This window comes from Nilaparvata lugens, chromosome 7 (assembly GCF_014356525.2).
Source record: "Nilaparvata lugens isolate BPH chromosome 7, ASM1435652v1, whole genome shotgun sequence".
Classification (NCBI taxonomy): domain Eukaryota; kingdom Metazoa; phylum Arthropoda; class Insecta; order Hemiptera; family Delphacidae; genus Nilaparvata; species Nilaparvata lugens.
This window is the reverse complement of record NC_052510.1, coordinates 46,916,011-46,931,420: the sequence shown is the minus strand read 5'-3', so window position 1 is coordinate 46,931,420 and position 15,410 is coordinate 46,916,011. Positions and strand designations below refer to the sequence as shown.

At 35.2% G+C, this 15,410-nt stretch overlaps 1 protein-coding gene across 1 annotated transcript in view; it reads right to left on the bottom strand.

Annotated features, from left to right (window-relative positions):
• LOC111053897 overlaps positions 1-15,410 on the bottom strand; it is a 63,664-nt gene that overhangs the window by 38,254 nt on the left and 10,000 nt on the right. The window contains exon 2 of the mRNA XM_039431955.1: positions 12,792-12,830. Within this exon, the coding sequence (XP_039287889.1) occupies positions 12,792-12,830 (39 nt within the window). The remainder of the gene's footprint in view (positions 1-12,791; positions 12,831-15,410) is intronic.

Genomic DNA, 15,410 nt, shown 5'->3' with positions numbered 1-15,410 from the left:
GTCAAGTTTTTAATTATTAGACCCTTGCGGAACACGCGTTACCTGCTTGTGATTAATAAAGAAATAATTTCATATTATACCTTTTCTACAAAACTTTTCTATAAGCACTTATTTAAAACAACTAATATATTGTAATGGAAATAAAATGTTTCAGCCTACAGCCAGATTTTGTGGACAGCCATAATATGATAACCCGTCAAAGAGAACACAGGAGAGAGAGAGAGCAACCTTGTAAGCACAAGCTGTCACTCGCAACTGAAATCGGGAGAGAAAAAGCTAAGGATACCTTGTACTATATTTCTCCCAAATTTAGGTAACATTAAAAGTCCGAAAAGGGGTAATAGTTTTGGCTTTCAAGCCATTTTCAAGTTTTTTTTCTAAAATAAATTATTTCACTAAATAATCTTGAATTCCAATTAATTTTTGTTTTTCATTAGGTGTTGCATGCGTATTATGCAAAATACCTGTACTGCATCTAGCAAAATGACGCGTACTTAAGACACCTTGTCACCATCCTCGGTGGGAGTATGTATGCTGTATGCACAGAAACTGGAATGAGGCAGAAATAATGCAGCTGCAGTGAGGTGACCCTGTTTCAAGAATTATCTGCAGTTGAGAGCTTAATTGGCGTGAGAATCAGCCGTAAGCTATAAGCATCTCTGCTGCCCCAAGAAAGCTTCTCCCTATCTTCTATCTTCAATTGCATTAACCTTAATCCACGCTGCTAAGTTAGATTTAGTTGGTTCTTACCACTATAAAGATAAAATACACTCTGGCCACGGACGACTTGATCTGATAGAACAAAGAATGAGCAAGTGCTAACTACCACTTCAACATAGCATTTCTCCCTCTAATCTGCGCAATAAAAGGTTATAATAGTTTAGAGATATCTGGAAAGTGGGTAGGCATTAAGTTGCTTACTAAACGGATTCATAGTATACTATTGAGAAGCAAGATAAGAGGCAAATCGGTTGGTTAAACAGAGATATTCAAACAATTTATAGTTAACATTAAGAGCTATTCAATCGTTTCATGATAACTTGTATTTAGTCAATCTTCTCTTTATTTCAGTTTTGTGCTGAGAATATAGTAATGACGTGATGTGATTCATCTACATTGATCCAACTATACACAATTCATTGGAAATGATTAATATGTAAAGTATATAATAAAGTAATGTGAGTGATGCTCATTGTATATTTTATAAGATTGTGATGAGGAGGAATAATTTTCATGAAAAATATATTTGATAATACTCGTATAGAACCACGGCAAAAATAGTTCTCCGGTTTCATGTATATACTTTAACATACTTGCATAACCATGATGCCCAATGTGGAAGTAACCCCTTCAGAAATTATATTCCTCCACAACAATTTTTTCTCAACCTGGAGATACATTATATCAGAATATTAGATCTCGACTGTGATAAAGCTTTTATTGTATAATTCTTAATACATAATTTTTTACAACATTCATTCTGCAATATACCTACGATATTGATGTATTTGCAATGTTGGTTCATGCGTGAATCAATAACGATTGAGAAAGAACAGGAGGTTCAGCTCATAAGTATCTTCTCCCAAATGTTTATGAGTAACTTGTAAATAAATTAAGGCTATATGATTGTTTTCAAATAAAAGTACCGTAATCAAAGTCAAATGAAAGTGATGTGGAGAAAGATATAGTAGCTTACAATAGGAGTCTATACAGGTGGTTGTTATTAGGAGAAGATTAATTCTATGGAATTTACAGAAATGTACAATTTCAATTCAAATTTACAAGTAAAGTACCTTATACCATAGAGGTAGTATATACTTCCTTCATGGTATATAACAACATTGTGTATAAGCAAAGATAAAATAAGTAATCACAAATTACTTATTTTATCTGTGCTTATACACAATGTTGTTCGACAGGATTAGCCGGAAGTATCATAACGATGTGAACAGCTTACAAGTATGTAACCTACAACTTGAATACTACAATATTAGGTATACTAGTTGAATGGAGAATCGATGGCAACTACACTACACAGTATTGACAAGAGTCGTTAGAGAATATTGCATGGCACTGTGAACCATCAGAATGGTACTGGTTTGAGATTGATGACAACAGTCTTATAAGGAACGCCTATCTTAGGACGACGAGCATATTATTGTGCCGATTTGATGAAATGCGTTAATCAGCCGGCTACGTTTGTCAGGGCCATTACAAGCCGCGTAAATAAACGCGGAGAAACAGTAAATTACCGGCGGAGGAGTATGGATGCATGGGAAAGGCGTGTAGCAGCCAGGAACTGGATTTGGAATCAGGAGGTCGAGTGTTTTTCTAGCACTTCACTTTTGAAGGGGCCGAGATGAGTGGATGACCGAGGATCCGGTTCTGTCAAACGCCTGATTAAAATCCAGCCAATCCATATCGTCCCATCCCTGTAGCACACCCCCTCACCCTGCACCCACTCAAATTACTAGGCTAGCCGCCGGCGTTGCTCTAATCATCGCTCTTATTAGTATGCACTATGAACTGCATTTTTTATGTTAATCGTGCAATTTGTCTGTTTCCTAATTTGGAACCCGAAAACATACAGCTAAATTAGGATTGAAATTAGCATTATACAAAAATGAAAACTTCTTAATGACTGAAGGTTGCCTCGTGTACTTCTCTCACTTTGATCGATCGCTGACAGACTGTAGAGTTCTGACTTGTAGCTCTCATTAGGCGCCAAAAAATGTATATTTCTTCATTATTTCATTTACCTGCTATTGATTATTAAAGCGAGAAAATGAAATAATGAAGAAAAATATAGAAAACTTTATTCTATGTTGCGCAACATTTATCAATACCTTATTAATTCTTCAACAATCCAGGTCCCTTCAAATCACTAATAACACCGGCTTCTCCAATTTTGTTTTAATCATTCATGAATATTGTTGCTATATCCCGAAATTATTCCCTTCCCCCTACTTTCTGAGTTATTCGCCCTTTTATGTTTTCTTTTTTCATAATATTCACAAAATTAGATGTCGAGTTCGGTCTTCAGTGGTAATGAAATTCATTTAAAATTCCAAGTTTGTTACTAACTTAATAGATGATACACTATAATGTAATAAAAAGGTATGAATTCATCAAATTAGTTACGATTTTTTCAAATTTCAACGATTAGCTCTCAAAGATATTCTAGGAAAAAGAGTGGAATACAGAACTTTCATCGTTCTTTGGCAACTCTGAATATTAGTTCTAGTGTTTTACTGTTCCAATCCTTTCTATTCCCAACATTATACACAGCCCAAAGGGCTAAAAATGTCGAAATCACTCTTCGAATAAAATTTTACTTTCAGTGTTGTGTCTGTTTTGGCCATCATTTCCAAGAGATTTCATTAAAAACTGCCATATCAAGCCGAGTTAAGTTATTCGAAAAGCGCGTACCCATGCAATTATCCATCAAGTTGTTCTGGTTAAGTATGGAAATAAAATCGTATCTAATAGCGGGGACCTGTTGACCCAACGTCAATTTCGCAGCAGAGGCCGAGCTTTCTACACGGCTGGAGGCACAGCTTGAATGATGGACTCCAGAAGCCTTATTGGCAAAGAAAGCCAATATTTCATTAGATACCTGTTGTCCAGTCACCAGACAGCACCTTTTCCTCTTCTCGTAATGAATGGTGCTGGGTGCTATATCGTACTAACCAATTGAGAGTAACGGGTTCCTTAGTAACGTATTAGGAGTAACGATAATACCTCGAGATTCTGCTTGAAAAATCTCTGAGATGCATGTTGGAAATAATTGATGAGTTATAAAATTTAGTGGTTAATGTTAAATATCCAAAACCCATACGCATAATGTGAACAGCAGGTGTCTTATGAATGCTCAGCTATTAGCGCTGAAGTGGTTAGCATAATAGCACAGTAACACAGTTGGAACCGTTATTCTACTAATTTGAAATAGCCTCGTCTACTCGCATCAAGTAGCATCCTACAAGATTCATTAAATCGACTACTATTAATATAGCTCCAATATGAAGAAAACTTGAAAGCTTAAATACATTGTACAGTACAGAAAAGCAAGTATAAATTTGACAAGAACAGGACTGGAAAATTTTAAGCTATAAAAGTGAAATAATAGAGGAAAAATTATTATCTTGATTTTCATGATCCATAATTCTCCATTTAATACAAGAGAAATATAGAATGGATGGATAGATGAGCACATAGACTAACCAGAGTTTTCAAAATATATGCAGATATTCTAGTAATTAATTTGAGTATTATTTTCCTTCTGTCTATGGTAATGCTTAACATTTTTCCATATGCCTGTAGAGTGGAGTTACTAGAAAACGAAATTACCATAATTATTATTGAATGAGAATCCAAATTTAGATGAAAATTCATTGATTTTTTCAATATTTGCAGAAGCAGAAGTCTTCGGGATGATTCACAGTATTCAATCTGGATTTTCGTTTAATAATAATTATTAATTCATAAGCATTTGAATGAATTCAATTTCTCATTATTTTCCATCTGTAAATTCCCATGAAATTGGCCCAAAATATTGAGTCTACAAAGATCTGAATTACAATTAGCTTACTTACTGTACACATTTTGGATTAGCTGAAACTTCTCTCAAACTCCTGGATCTATTCACTAGTAGTTCTGTGAACAGTAGACCTCACGCAGTATTCTCATCCACAAGTACCTGAATGATACTATAGACCTTATGGAAATACAGCAATAGACTGGCTTCTCCACACATATATGTGATCACTTGTCAGCTGATTTATGATATGTTTTTTTACTCCAATATTGGCGTATGAAGGAGGCTCCTTTTTCCTTTTATATTATCCTTGAAATGCAAAATATCCAAAAACCTTGTATATACGTCGACGCGCAATTAAAAAAGGAACATACCTGTCAAATTTCATGAAAATCTATTACCGCGTTTCACCGTAAATGCGCAACATAAAAACATATAAACATTTGAACATTCAAACATTTAAACATTAAGAGAAATGCCAAACCGTCGACTTGAATCTTAGACCTCACTTCGCTCGGTCAATGATATTTTGGAATTTCAATACTATTTACCCCTTCTCCTCATCTGTTAAACTCCTTAGATGAACTCATGAATAGTGAGTGGAAAAGGACAAAAACTAGGCATGGATTAAGGATAAGTTGAATGGCTCAGAGTTTGTCCATTGAATAACAACGCAGACAGAACAAATATTGATAAACAACCAGTCTCACTTCAATGGATGAGTGAATAGTGCTACAATGTAGAATGTTGCCAGAGTCCACAAAACCATTCATAAACAATCCGTAGGTGTTTTTCTTATACGGTTGGGAATGTTCCACTGTAAAAAGCGACTGTAAAATGCGTTCTCATTCATATTTGAGCCGGTGTTGATAGGAGCAACGTCTTCGAAGGCCTATAGCCCACAGACGATTATCAGGTGGAACTAACTGGTTATTGAGAAAGAACACTGTTGAATATTGTTAGCTATTTGGTAGAGAGGATAAAAACATCTTCGAGATCTGTGGAGCTGTGAGATGGAACGTTCAGCTAATAGATGGATTTTTGTTCTAAGATGTTTGTGAGTTCCAAAAACATCGTTTCTGATAGGCTCAAGGTCTTTTATAAGAGAAAAAATTAGAGAATTTTGTAATATTTTGAACTATCGATCCTTAGGTATTGAGCATGAGCTTGGTTAATAATTAATTCCACTTTACATAAGGATATTATTATCTCATCAGAGGATATAGTACAATATACAAGGATATTGACGTTTTCAAAGATGATGGATAAGATCTTATGAATAAGTTTTCGATGGACTTGAGTTAGAATAATCAACCCATGCTATCTAATTCAGTGATAAAACCAAGTATTAGCATAGAGAAACAATAGCGTAAGTTATTAGTTAGTTACGCTATTGTTTCTCAATGGTATTAGTCTGTGGATTAGATTTTTCAACAATTCATTTTTTCAATATTTCTCCACTGTATTATAATTAACAATGAGAAGTTGCTAGATTGATGGAAGATGAAGTACAATAATACAAGACATTCTTGGAAGCAATATTCATTTAATAAAAAACATAGACGCTGGAAGAAATTCCATAGCCTTTAGAATTTTAGCCAATACAACATTGCAAGTTAAAATGTTTGTGTCTGAGCTCATCAAACTTTCGACTTTTCGTTGCAAGATTCAATTAAAAAACAAATTAGATTTCAATTAAGTATTTAGTGCTAAACAGGAAATAGATTCAGGATAGGAATTAGGGGAAAAATCAATGATCATGTTTAATTTCAATAGAACTTTGGACAGGGGAGCACGGTAAATAGGTGAGAATTATGAAGTGCAGGATTATGAAAGCATTATAAAGACAGTATGGAAGAGTAGATGTAGCAAGCTTCCTTGGAGCGAATCTTCATGAAGAAAAGGCATGGCAAAAAAGATGTTAAGGAGATCACAGTGTTAAGTGGGAGTGAGATGACGTAGCGGTTGATATGAGAGCGGCTATAAATACAGCTCGACTGTGAAGAAGGTGCGAGAAGGACCGATAGAATGTTATGAATGCAAAACATGCTAAATTGCATGGGATGATGTTAGCAAAGAAAGTGGATTTCGGGGGATGGAGCGAGAGGCGGAATTGAGGGGATGGAGAGGCGGATTTCGGGGGATGGAGCAAGATGAAGAGTGAGGTGGATTTTCGGGGTGATGGAGAGGAGTGGATGGTGCTCGAACTTTTGAGAAGAACGGAATAATTGGTCGATAGACTCCCAATAATGATAGATCCGCGATCCGCGGCTCCGAATTATCATCGCAGGGCTGAGTGGTGATACAAGAACTGCAGCAGCCGCGTGGGAAAGCACCACTAGTCTCCCCCCGTCCACCCACACCCCCCGGGGGAACCCAGAATAATACCATCTCAGCTGGGCATAACTGCATAGCGAGCGCGCTACATCTCCATAATGCTATTTGCATCCTCAACTGGCTCAGCTTCCTTGTGCTTAAAATTATTCACTCTAGCTAGACTCACTTTAAAGTGTCAGCATTGCTTGTGAGACATCCTTGATGCTTCTCATTCAACCAATGCTGAAAGTTTAAAGTGAATGAATCCAGTGAGACAAGCACTACAAGCAGTTGTGAAATTCAATATAAACTGTCATCATTCTTGTAGAAGCATCATTGATGCTTCATAGCCACCAATGCTGACTACTTAAAGTGAAATACTTCTTGTAGTGCTTGACTTACTGGACTAATTCACTTGAAACTTTCAGTATTAGTTGGCTGTGAAGCATCAATGATGTTTGACGAGGAATTCTGCCAGTTTATTTTGAATTTTACAACTGCTTGCAGTACTTGACTCACTAGATTCTTTCATTTTGGAGTGTCAGTACTGGTTGAATGGGTAGCATCAAGGATGTTTCAAAAGGAATGCTGACACATTTAAGTGAATCTCTTTATGGCAACTGTGGAGGTGTGGGAGAGGCCATTACCCGGTTGGAGTGCCGAACTCTTTCTCTCAGCGCTGACCTTTTTTACTCTCACCCAAATTTAATATGTTTGGTGATTGGCGAATCTGTTAGTATAAATGTAAACAGAATGTATATTAAGTTATTGTATTACATATTGAGATGAATATTATATTGTATTTTTATCAATATTTTTTGTCGTATTGATTGGGATTTTGGAAGGATTATTTTGTATTTTATCAATATATCTTCTCGTTTTGATTGGGCTTTTAATGGGAAGGCGGACTACACGGTATCTATACATACACTGAGTTCTGTGTCTCTTCAACTGTTTTCTCACCAATAGTGAGTAGAAGGTAATTTGAAACCCAATACTGTTCTCAATTATTCGTATTGCTTTGGTTCAGATCTAACATCGTAAAGTATTTGATGAATATAGTGAAAATTGATCATATTTTACCACAAATCATCTATCAGTTGGAGTAGAACTGAGCTCGAAATAACTTCGTCAATCTATGACATTCAGTCAAATTTATCTCCGCATTGTACAAGTGTTCACATCAATAAATTGTGGATACAATATAGCTTCAAAGTCACAGTGGTTTCGTACTATAACTTGCACAATAGGCCAACTTCTGATAGTTATATAAACTATTGAACTCTATCCATTCAATGTTGAACAATATTTGAATATAACTTTAGAAGCAACTTGAACATTGTTGTATACAAAATTTAAGAATATTCATGCTATGACCTTTAGGAGTAGAGAAGCTTGGGATATTTCCTGTATTTACAGAAAAATATTTATTCCCCCACAATTTCAGCAAAAAAAGGCATTTGTTTGTACAATTTTATGAATGGAATAAGATGCGTGAACGAGAATGTGAATAGAATAGTGATGTTATGAACTTCAGGAGTAGGAGAAGCTTGGGATATTCCCTGTATTTGCAGAAGAATATTTATTCCCCTACAATTTTAGCAAAAAGGCATTTCTTTGTACAATTTCATGAATGGAATAAGATACGTGAACGGTAATGTTAATAGAAAAGCGATGTTATGAACTTCAGGAGAAGGAGAAGCTTGGGATATTTCCTGTATTTGCAGAAAAATATTTATTCCCCCCACAATTTCAGCAAAAAAGGGCATTTCTTTGTACAATTTCATGAATGGAATATGATACGTGAACGGTAATGTTAATAGAAAAGCAATGTTATGAACTTCAGGAGTAGGAGAAGCTTGGGATATTTCCTGTATTTGCAGAGAAATATTTATTCCCCCCACAATTTCAGCAAAAAAGGCATTTGTTTGTACAATTTTATGAGTGGAATAAGATCGTGAACGGGACTGTGAATAGAGAAGTGAATTTAGAGTGTACATTTTGAAGTACATTCAATGAGACCTCTACAATATTACGTAGAACAAAAAATAGCTTTGTGAGTAATCAGTATATGTACGTGAATGATATGTGTAATGTGTGCTCAAATAAATGTGCTACAGTACTGTATTGGCAATAGTGAGTGGTAAAGGCTGCTCAACAGTCATTACAGGGCTGAGCTGCCAGTAAGCTGTGAGCATTTGGGCAGAGCTGGTCCCTGATCGCAAGCCGCCAGTACTTCTGCATCTTTACGACGTCACCACTCAAATTAATAATCATAAAAACTAACAGAAAGCCGACTTGTGTTATTCTATTGCGGAGGCAAGCGCCGACAAAGAACCTCACTTACAACTGGCAGCAATCCTCATAAGATAATATTAATACTTCCCATTCAACCAATGCTGCCAGTTTGTAGGCAATCTCATTTTGGAGGGACGGTTTTCAAACTGTCAGCATTCCTGATAATGATAGCATTGATGCTCCCCATTTACCTGATGCTGACAGTATGAAGTGAATGTGACTGGCTACAGAGCATAAGGCCGTATTTCCGTCTGCTATCAAGCAGCAAGCAGCATTTGCTTCAGTCAATGCCCTCAGTAATGATTTCACTGGAGATGATGAATTTGATGTCAAATCGACTCTCCTGCACAATGCGCCAGCAACTCTTGTCATATAGGTGGCTTATTACTAGATTAGGTCCAGCAATCTATCAAAAGATGGGAAAATTTGAAAATTACAGAGTCTTATTGAGGTTATGATGAGGTTGATGAGTCTAAGTTTAGAATACGATGGATGAAGAGTTCAATATTGTCTATGTAATGAGAGATGAAAAAGGGTGTCGATTATCCTTCAATAAATCCTACGATAGTCTCCTTTGTATGACAGTAAAGAAGGTTTTTTTATCATTTATAGGATCAAGAGATAACGTATTCATGATAAAATTTATTTCATGTTACAAACAAAATACATTTCAAATAAAAAATAATATACATTTTTTTCCATGCATGGGCAAAATGCCTGTGTGCAGGAAAGAGTAGCAATCTGAATAGTTCATAATAAGTTAACATAATGAAATACATGGCAATATATGTGAAAGATGGAAAAGATTGAAATGAGAGATGGAAAAATGTAGTATGAAGTGAAGAAGAAGAACAGAGAGAAAAATGAATGAGGGGCAGAAAACTCACTGTCAAGCCAAGAACAAGAGAAATACTTTACTCGAACATTCGATTGGCACAATTGAATTTCCTTTACGGTAATTCATAGAAGTTCTAATAATAGAAAAACTTTTCTTTAAATTCATAAAATTTAAAGAAAAATCTGCAGTTGATTTGTTCTCTAGAAAGATATGTCAGTATCATACTCCAGTGAAACAAAACTACTTTTAATGCTGTCAAATTCTAGTTACTGTTTCTAGGAAGAAGAGAGTAAAATAGTCAGTCAGTTTAGTGATACTATAGAAGAAAATACACTAGCTAGATTGGTAACTATAGTTATTTTCTCCGTGGTTATACTCTGGCCTCATTTGCATTGGTCTCGTAGGCAATCAATAAGCACGAATGATGATTTCTGATCTCTCCTGAGCTTCTCCTTAGCAAATAATCTATCGTGAAGTTTCGCAACACAGCCAAATAACATTAAGAACTGAGCCATTTGGAACTTCCTAGAATCCAGACTCTCTCAGTTTCTCAAAAATACAAGTTTTTCAAACCCAACAATATTTTTGTATTCTAAACATTACAAATTAAACTTTCTCGCCTAATCAATGACACGTGGATATTAGCTTGTCAGTGCGTATTGCTAATCGTGTCCCATTCGGCGTGTAGTGGCAGAACGTGTGACTCATGCCCATGTGAGTGACACGTGTGACACGACACGACACGTGACCAGCCTGACCAAAAATCTTGAAGCACTGAGGCCGGCTAACTTCACTATAGTATACACCCCACTATAAAGTACAGGTATACCTGGGTTACTGCGGCCTACTGAGTCAATTGTTTGTACTCATGTACGTGATATGCTTATTTGTATATCTATTTGAGTATAGCACAAACGTTGTGTTTGTTATTGTAAGTTTTTCTCTTTGTTATTCTCGTTTTTCTCTTTCGATTTCTCCGCCTATATTTCCGGAACTTTTGGTTTCTTCTTCCACACCGTTACAAGTTCCTTTATTCCTCCGCATTATTTACATTCTGACAAGCCGCACCACGTACTGTAATTGATTTTTAAACACTAGCCCATCATTATTGAGAATGAGGGGTGGAGACTTGAGAAACGTTTGTTTTATGAATGAGATGTTTGAGGACAATGGGAAGAAAACTGGGGAATACTGGCGTTCAATCGAGATGCAAGAAAGGTTTTTCCATGAATTGTTTGCTAAAGTATTCAAAGAAGAATTAAGAAGTATGACTTCTTTGTGCTGTGTTATTTATGGAAAAGTTGAATATAAATTAAGATGAGTGTAGAAACTTTTCAATTTAGGATTTCACTTTCAAATAAAATAAATTTCATTTGTTAAAAACAAGTCCGTACTCATAAATAGAATCAAATAAACAATATTGATTTCATGATAATTGAATCATAGTATCAATTATCTGTTGATTATTTTTTTGCCTGGACAGGGCATCTACATTTTTAAATATTTGTTCAAATATTTTCGATTTCTTACTCGATACTCTGTGTTTTGTTCAATCTAGAAGAATTATTGAACAGTATTCTAGCAGTCTGAATGGAATAATATATTGAAACTTTTATGATAAGTGAATTACAAAAATAATAAATTTTAGATGAACTGAATACGATTTGAAACTGATAATTTTGAGGACCACATAGTTTATATTTGCAGGCTAAAGGAACTACACTTTATAGCATACATGCAGAAGGTTGAACAATCGATGTACAGCAATTCCTTCTAGCAAAGTAATCCTTAATCAATTAGGTGCTGTGAAAAGATATTTGTAGATAAATTACATTTATATTCCCATTGTTAATTTTATTGTTGACAACAAATAATGCATTAGCTAGCCTGTATTTTGTATTCAATCAGATAAATGCATTCTTATATTGTAACGAACATTTTCTTCTTATAAAAAGTATACAGAGAACGTAATAACTAATTTGATTTTGAATGCGATTAGGACGGGGAGGGGTAAGGGACCGCTGGCAGCTATGTGGGATCCGCCCACCAAATATTCTATTGGAAATTGTACAGCAGCCTTTGTTGAAAAAAACCGACAAGGTTAGAATTTTATTCAACCTATCTTTTTCGCTCTCAAAATACTCATACTGAATTCAGTTGATAAAGTTTCTAACAATAACTAAGCAATAAGCAATAGGTTTTGTGCATGGCAATGATCAAAGTTGAATTTTTTGCTGAGGGTGAAGCCCACATAAACTCTAGGCTAGTGCGCGGATAATAGCAATACCTAGTATTACTTATTAAGTAATAGTAGGTATTGATAATAGTGGAGAGTGGATAGGTATTTGATTTATCAATTCAAATCATTGTTTATTGTCATAAAACATACAATATGTTGAGACAATTATCATTATTCATTAAAAGAAAATACAAAGTTGAAGAATTTAACTATCACAGTCAAAAACTATATAGAGTCTATCTATAATAGAGTTTATAATATTTGTCTATGGTAACATCTATAAGATTCTTATGGTGAATGATGATAACTAAGATGATGATGATGGTGATAAGAGATGGCGAGACCTATAGCCTTATAGGTCAGTACTGAATCACTGCAAAGCTCATAAATTACGAGTAAGTACATTCAGCTTTCAAGGTGAGTATACTCATTTTTGAACAAAAACATCATCGGGCACTTCATTACAAGACTGAAAACCAACGGAATATAAGTGTGAAAGAACGTTTCTCATCTTCTAATTTTTGGGATTCCACCTTTTAAAATATCGTTCAATTCCAATTACTCACCTGTTCTGATTTTCTTCGTACATCATCGTCCCGGACTCACTGAAAACAAGGAGCAAATTTGAACAATTTCACAGTATTTACATTTTTACATCACATGCTTCACTAAACGTTAATGTTCATTATTAAACCCAAACTCAGGTACTGTGCTGTTGAAATGAGTGAACTAATGTTGGAATGTGTGAACTCTGGTACCTACTGTTCAAATGAATAAACTCAGGCTCTTTTGAAATGAGTGTTTTTATTACAGTTGTTCAATAGAATTTGACCATTCAAATAAGGTGATTAGAGCTCATTAGAGATAGTCGTTCACTAAAAAGCTTTTAATATCAAATACTCTGAGCTGTAGTATTGCAACAGTTCATTAGTAAGTCGCCTACTATAACCGATCCCGTATATGTCAATTGTTTTTTCGGAGTGTAAATTATTAATGGTGAAAGAATCTGGTCCCATTATTAGTACCAGACTTTAACTCCTCCCCATTTAAGTGTTGTTACCTATATTCTTCAGACAAGCAAGATGCAGCGGGCAGAATCTAGATAAAACTTTTGGTTGCATCTAGATAAACCAAAGCTTTCCCCAGTATTATTTAGTATGCAATGAATATTTTATTAGTTGTGGAACGGTCCTAAGTGTGAACTTGAAACACCTATTATATATTAAATACCTATTATATATCGGAAACTCACTATATAGTCCAGTCAAAGAAAGTTTATAGAGGGAAAAGTTTGGAACAACTATTGACCCCGCAGCTCTTCTAAGGAAAGTGTAAAGGAGGTAAACATATCAAAAGTCTTCACTTCTACCACCTTGCTAAGGAGGTGAGGTTGGTTTGAAAGTACATTTTTCTCACATATATCTTGAACATAATGCGTCTTTAATGATTCTATGCACTTGTTAGGTAATTAGTTGGATTATTGTACGATACAAAATTAAAGCTCACTAATTTGCCTACAAGTTTCATCTGGAACATTTTCCATGTTTTTTATACTCGTACTTTTCTAGATAATATAGCCTACGCTCTCGAAAACCTTTTCATCTTTCCAATATGAATAATAATAATAGAATAAGGATAAGTACAGAATTTCAAATGAAATTTCTAAATTGCATCAATATCCGCAACTGATAATGTTCTACGGTTTTTTATCAAAATTTCAGCGAGTAGCACTTAAAAAAAAATGGATTTTACAGTCAACATACTGTAACGAACTTCTCAATAATTCTCATACCTACACTTTTTTTGTGGAGAACTGTGGGCAATTCTTCTCCATATGGATAATGAAACCAAGCTTTCAGTATTGTTTCTATCCTTCATTCAGAATCTCAAATTATTCCACACATAATATTTTCACATACTGTATTTCAAGCAGCGTCTCAATACAGTTCACAAAGAATTTTTGTAAACAGCAGGAAAATGTGAATTGGTTCTTTTACGAGAAATTTCTTTTAACTCATCATGTAACTCATCATTTCTTGGACGCTCGTATTAGCTCTTGTATTTTACTCCTCGTAAAAACACTTCACTTTTATGAAATTTCAACTTGAAAATGACCCAAGTTATGGTCGAAACCAGTCGTTGAAATATTTTGATGTTTTTAATAATAAAGGGTACTACAAGTTTTTATTAATTTTTACTCCTCGTGTATATTACTATCTCACTAACCCATTAACAGTATTGACTAATCTTAACAAGTTGACCAAGTTGGAATCCTTACAAGTACTAATTCACCAATCTGAATTTCCCCCGACATGTCATATTCAACATTTGCATCAAGATTGTGAGCACTGTCAATTTATTGTTAATGATTATTGTAGAAACGGCCATGCTAATGGTCTGGACCCAAGCCAGTCCAGCACCAGCTATTGGCAAGGTCACTTTTTATCAGCCATCGACTGGGATTGATGATGCTCGAAGAGTAAGTATAATATTGTCCGAGTGGCGAACAGGTATTGTCTGATGTCCGGTTTGTACGGCCAGTATAATATTATAAAAGGTGGGACACCAGGAGAGAAGCCCACTTGGTCGTCTTCAAAATTTCTTGTTGGTGATCTTCACTCTTGCCTCAAGCAAGAAGCACGTGTCTTGACCACAACTACAACCACCACCACCTCCTCCCACCACTCCTTCACCACCTTATGCTTCTTCTTTTGCCTTTGCCACCCTATATTTAAAAATACACACGCCCATTCACATACCTCCATGTACCATCCTACCTACCCACATAATACTAGTATGGGACTTTTTTATACTCCCGTGTTCGACTTGCCTTCGAAATCACTCTAAACCATATTGTTCCTCTTCGAAACCTGATTCGATGTCTGGACTTTCCACGACAAATTATGGAAATAAATCAAGATAAACTTCGACTCCGATGCGATTGATTAATTGCTTCATTGTTGTACTGGCTGTGGACTTTTTTTGTAATATTATATCGGAATATGTTCTAATGAATATTATTAACTCAGGTGGATGGTTTTAAATAGGAAATATGAGGCTCACTGCTGGTAATATTTTAATGATAATTCGTCAATTTTTCACTCCTTTGGATCCTCCAGCTAACAAAAGGAATTGCCTTTGATTTCATTATTTACAGTTTTATTCTTCAAAAGAATACATGCTCA